This window comes from Vitis vinifera, chromosome 5 (genome assembly GCF_030704535.1).
Source record: "Vitis vinifera cultivar Pinot Noir 40024 chromosome 5, ASM3070453v1".
Lineage (NCBI taxonomy): Eukaryota > Viridiplantae > Streptophyta > Magnoliopsida > Vitales > Vitaceae > Vitis > Vitis vinifera.
In genome coordinates, this window is record NC_081809.1 from 20,674,217 (window position 1) to 20,679,915 (window position 5,699).

General features: G+C 35.2%; 1 protein-coding gene across 1 annotated transcript; it reads left to right on the forward strand.

The window, feature by feature from the left end:
- Positions 1-247: 247 nt before the first annotated feature.
- Positions 248-1,968, forward strand: LOC100253245 (phloretin 4'-O-glucosyltransferase). The gene has a single exon (XM_002263265.5). It carries the CDS (start codon positions 459-461, stop codon positions 1,851-1,853), a length of 1,395 nt encoding a protein of 464 aa, XP_002263301.1. The 5' UTR covers positions 248-458; the 3' UTR covers positions 1,854-1,968.
- Positions 1,969-5,699: the final 3,731 nt, after the last annotated feature.

Genomic DNA, 5,699 nt, shown 5'->3' on the forward strand with positions numbered 1-5,699 from the left:
TTTAATTAGCATTAAGAGCGTACTGGCTCTCACTGTTGTAAACTTGTGGGGAGGTATCTTATCTTCAGCATGATGCTGAATTTGGGAAAAAAATCAAAATTCTTTCGGTCATATGCAATGAATTTGAGTTATGTACGCAACCCGACAACTACTAGTCAGTATGCAACAGAAGACAACTACAAGTCACCGTGCATTCACGAGAAGAGATGTAAATAGGCTGGCTCTGATCGACTAGACCGCACTTAAAACACAAGGCAAAGGTGCTCACAACTTCCGCCAATTCGTCACTACAAACGTTACAGCTATCTTATTTACTGTCCACTCTTCCAACTCCGTGCCTTATTTAAGCATTCCAAGGCGATTCCCAACACAAATTAACCCAATCATTCACAGCATAGATCCACGCTCTACCAAGTTTCTAGCAAATTATCCAGTACCTACCATTCAGCAGCCAAATAATGCAAGCCCAAATCCTCCTGGTAACTTATCCGGCACAAGGCCACATCAATCCATCTCTCCAACTAGCTAAGCTCCTCACACGTGCTGGTGCCCATGTCACCTTTGTCACTAGCAGCTCTGCCAGTACCCGCATGTCCAAACCCCCAACCCTGGAAGGGTTGGAATTTGTGACATTCTCGGATGGCTATGATCACGGATTCAAACACGGGGATGACCTCCAAAACTTCATGTCCGAGCTTGACCGTCTCGGGTCCCAAGCTCTTACCGAGCTCATCGTGGCCAGAGCAAATGAAGGTCGTCCCTTTACTTGCTTACTCTACGGTATCATAATTCCTTGGGTGGCAGAGGTCGCCCAAAGCTTTCACCTCCCATCTGCACTCGTTTGGAGTCAAGCTGCCACTGTTTTTGATATCTACTACTACTATTTCAATGGTTATGGAGAGCTCATTGGGAACAAGGGCAATGGCTCCTCTTCTTCCATTGAATTACCAGGGCTCCCCTTGCTCAGTAGTAGTGATCTTCCCTCATTTTTAGAGCCCTCAAAAGCAATTGCATTCAATTTTGTCCTCAAATCGCTTCAGAAGCAACTAGAGCAGCTCAACCGTGAAAGCAACCCGAGAGTACTGGTAAACAGTTTCGATGCATTAGAGTCCGAGGCCCTAAGAGCTCTCAATAAGTTTAAGTTAATGGGAATTGGACCCTTGCTTCCATTGGCTTTCTTGGATGGAAAAGACCCATCCGATACTTCATTTGGAGGCGATCTTTTCCGTGATTCAAAGGACTATATCCAGTGGCTGAACTCAAAGCCTGAATCTTCTGTCATTTATGTATCATTCGGAAGCCTCTCGGTGTTATCAAAGCAACAGTCAGAGGAAATTGCTCGTGGACTGCTAGCCAGCGGGCGGCCATTCTTGTGGGTCATAAGAGCCAAAGAAAATGGGGAAGAAGAGAAAGAAGATGATAAACTGAGTTGTGTTGAAGAGTTGGAACAACAAGGGATGATAGTTCCTTGGTGTTCTCAGGTAGAGGTTTTGTCACATCCTTCATTGGGATGTTTTGTGTCACACTGCGGTTGGAATTCAACTTTAGAGAGCTTGGCTTGTGGGGTGCCAGTGGTGGCATTTCCTCAGTGGACTGATCAAACTACAAACGCGAAGCTGATTGAAGATGTGTGGAAGACGGGTCTACGGGTGATGGTGAACCAAGAAGGAATAGTTGAAGGTGGTGAGATCAAGAAGTGCTTGGAATTGGTCATGGGATGTGGAGAAAAGGGGCAAGAGGTGAGAAGGAATGCCAAGAAATGGAAGGATTTGGCAAGGGAAGCTGTGAAAGAAGGTGGATCTTCTGACAAGAACCTCAAGAATTTTGTGAATGAAATTATACAGGGTTATTAGTAAAGATGCAACACAAAAAAAAAAAAAAAAAAAAGGAAGAATGAATAAGACATGTTTGATTTGGTGATATTTAAGTTTATAAGTGGAAACTATTGTTAAAAATTGATCCCAAAAATTGTATGATACCAGATTTTATTATGGTTGTCATAATTTTTCTCTCCCTATAAAAGTAAGCAAAAATGCATTAGTGAAGAATGCACAAAATACATCATCCAAATCAGGAAGATCTATCTTCATGAAAAATTTTAAAAAAAAAAATCAAATTTAAGTGTTTTCTAAATTTATGTGTGAATAAAATTTTATTCATTAATCCTAGTTAAAATCTTTCCGCTAGAAAATGGGAAGGATACCATTAATGTTTTGACACGTTTTTAAAATGTTTGTCAAACTAAATTATGGAAGATGAATGTGAATATGTCTTGGCAAATCAAGTTGAGAAGCCTGTCACTTTTTGTCTTGCAATGAGAGAATCCTTTGTCAAATGAAGGTAACAATATTCCCATCGATTAATGTTTTGAAAACGAGCCAATCAATTTATGTTTTCCAATTGGAAAAATCTAATGCACCAACCGGTACTTATTGACCTTCGAATCTACACTATTCAAAGGGTATCATAAAATTTCAATGATTGAACAATAGTGTAAAGGAATGACATAAGTTGTAAAAAAAAAAATTGATACAAGGCATAATGGAATAACATCGAGGTAGAAAACAATGGAATCTCATATATGATACAAATATGTATTGTATATGACTTCAATACAAAGGAATGAGAGTTGAATTGGTGGCACCACTTAATTACTATAAAAAAGATACCATTTGTCATTGGAGCAATATTTTTTATTAATTTTTGTTGAAGTCCAACTTAACAAGATCTCTCATTGACAAGAGGAATCAAACCTATCAATTTGGTTTTGAACTCTTCTAAATTGGAAATTCTAATCCATCTTTGTAATATTGAATATGTTCTCCTTCGAAATCAGATTCACATCTTTATCTATAAGTACATTCTCAAATTTTAAAAATACTCGAATAATCAAATGTATAAGTGATGATTTATTTCGAAATGGATTATTTTGGACAAATGACTATTTCGATTAGTCTCCTAAATACTTAAAATTAGATAAATTAATAACCAATCAATCTCACATGAACAAGTTGTTATAGAGAGTAGCTTAAACCTCTGCATATGAAAAAATCAAAAGTCCATTGATCATGGAAAATCCATTACATGTAAAAGAAAGTGCGCAAGTTTACTTGGTTCAAACGCTAGTTATTCTATGAGACTTATACCAATCAATAAATACTTTCTTTTTTCACATCTATGACATAGAACACCCCATGCTCCTTAAGAGACCATTTCAAACGATATTGAGGGTTAGCAATTCAAATTCTTGATCTCTAGTTTTCATCTGTGAAAGGATTTCCAAGATTTTCTTAAGAAAAAGCCTCTTTAAGTGTTTAAGTTAGAATAATGACTACTCTTCATTTTTTCAAAGGTTTTTCCAAAATATATTTTTAAACTAAGACCATAAATTTTTTATTGTATTAAATAAGGAAAACATTTTCATTAAAAAAACATATAGTTCTTTTGTAGTTTTTTTAAAAAATTCAAATATATATGCAAAGATCTTGATCCTTCCATAGTGAGACTTGAGTGTCCTTTGTTAAATGTTTGGGCATCCAAGGTTGTTTTCCTCATTTTTCATATAATATTCTACATGGCCACTTTCATGTAGTAATGGAAACGGGGCGGGTTTGGGAGAGGTCATTCCTATATATCCCATTCCCACCCCTGATTACACAATTATTTCCCATCCCCGGTACAAACCCGAGTCAGGGCAAGTTGATTGGTTCCACAAAATGATTAGTAACCCCATCCCCGCCCAATCCTAGATGTCCATTGAGCCCTAATCCTAATTGATCATACTTAAATGCACTTTCCTTTCATTGTAAAATAACGAAATTCTGATAATATACAAAATATGAAAAAATAATATCAAAGTTCAAATTAACACCACAACAATCTATAATATTAAACCCATAATTAGCATAAATGATTGAAAATTAATCTAAAAAGCAAAACACACACACACACAAATTCACCTTAACAATGAACCAAACGAGAACATGGGTCAACATCAACCATGGGTTTGAATTCCTCTTCAGGCCAATCTTTGAAACAAGACTTCATCAAATCCACTACTTCAAAGGCTTTCGCATTCCTCTTGAGTTGTGTTCTCGAATAAAGACTTAAAGGTGATGTTCTAGATGATTGTGTCGCACATATTTAGGATAAGAAGATCGGGGCCTATGACCAGTTTGATGTCATGTTAGAGGAGTTTGGGCGCTGAGGCATAACCAAGAACAAGATGGAATTGATTTCAGAGTATTTTAGTTGGTATGAGGAAGGAAGAAGAAGTGGTATTAATCTTAGAGATAGGGTTTCAGGCAGTGTATCAGAGGAAGAAGAAGCAACAGCCGTTGAAATTAGAGCTTTTTCTTATATTTCATACCTGTCCCAATAGGGATAAGGCACGGTGGGTTACCCGGGTTACCCACAAAATTTCCATCCTTATTTTCATGTGCTTTCAAGCATCCATTAATTCCTTTTTATTTCTAATTGCGACTGAAATGTTTATGTTAGCACACATTAATTTGACCTAAGTTCAACTCAAGGTCTACTTACCAAGCTTTAATTGTAAAGTCTTCAACTTGAACATGGCATGTATAAATCTCCATGGTAGTAAAGTAGTTTCAAACAAATAACTTTTGGAGCAAAATTTTCAGCTTAAACTAATATGCGTCTATGGCACTCCCTCTCCTGGAAAGTTATCTCTACCAAAAACCACCTCTAACCAACCTACTATGTGTCTACCTTGCAAAGAATATCTCTACCGCTCCCTGAAAACCGCCACTACTCCCACTCACTCTCTTGACAACTCACACTCTCTAGTTGGCATCTAGAATATTGACAACTCACACTCTCTATAATTGTTTTATCATTCTTAAATTTCTTATATTTGTCATTTTTATGACAAAAAGGGGAAGTAAAAAAAGGGTTTATTAAGTTTATTGATTATATTATTATTTTTTTCATTTTTGCTATCCTATGCTTTTCAAAAGTTTATTGTTTAAGTGTGTGTGTGTAGATTATAGGAAATTGACATCACTATGTAAGAAATGGTTTAAACTAAGATTAGGATTAGGTTCGATGAGGTTTTATGAGAGTTATGGGAGACCTCACTATATCTTTTTATTTTGTAACAAAATTGTCAAATGGGAAATTGATTCTTAGGGTATTTTATTTAGCTAACAAATTTGTTCATTTCTTACTAATTAGATGCAACTTACTTCCTTGGGTCTTATAAATTTCAAGACAACTTTAGACTTCATCAATTTCATATTTGGGTTATTCGTAAAAGTTAAGGTAAGTATATATTTATGGTTGACAAAGCTTATAAAATATCTAATACAAGAAATTAGGAAGAAAATACTTTCTATTTAATTTGCTTATTTGAACTCTATTATATTTTTAATTCCAAAAATTGTTTTTGATAAGTTTTAAAATTATGCTCTCTAAATTTGTGTTTGATTCTAAAAAGAATTCTTGAAATATTTTTTAGAAAGTTTTAAAATTGTGATTATCTCTAAATTAATATTTCATTCTAAAAATGATCTTTAGAATACTTTAGAATTAGGAAACTCTTCATAATTCTAAAAAGGGTTTTATAAATATAAATCGAGATATTTTATTTAAAAGGTAAGGTGTGGACTTTTATAAACTCTAAAAGAGCATAGTCATTCATCAAAAGTTTGATCATTCAATTCTCAAATTTTCAAGAT

Excerpts from the sequence above, each read along its gene's own strand:
- LOC100253245 (XM_002263265.5), top strand. The coding sequence starts at position 459 with ATGCAAGCCCAAATCCTCCTGGTAACTTATCCGGCACAAGGCCACATC.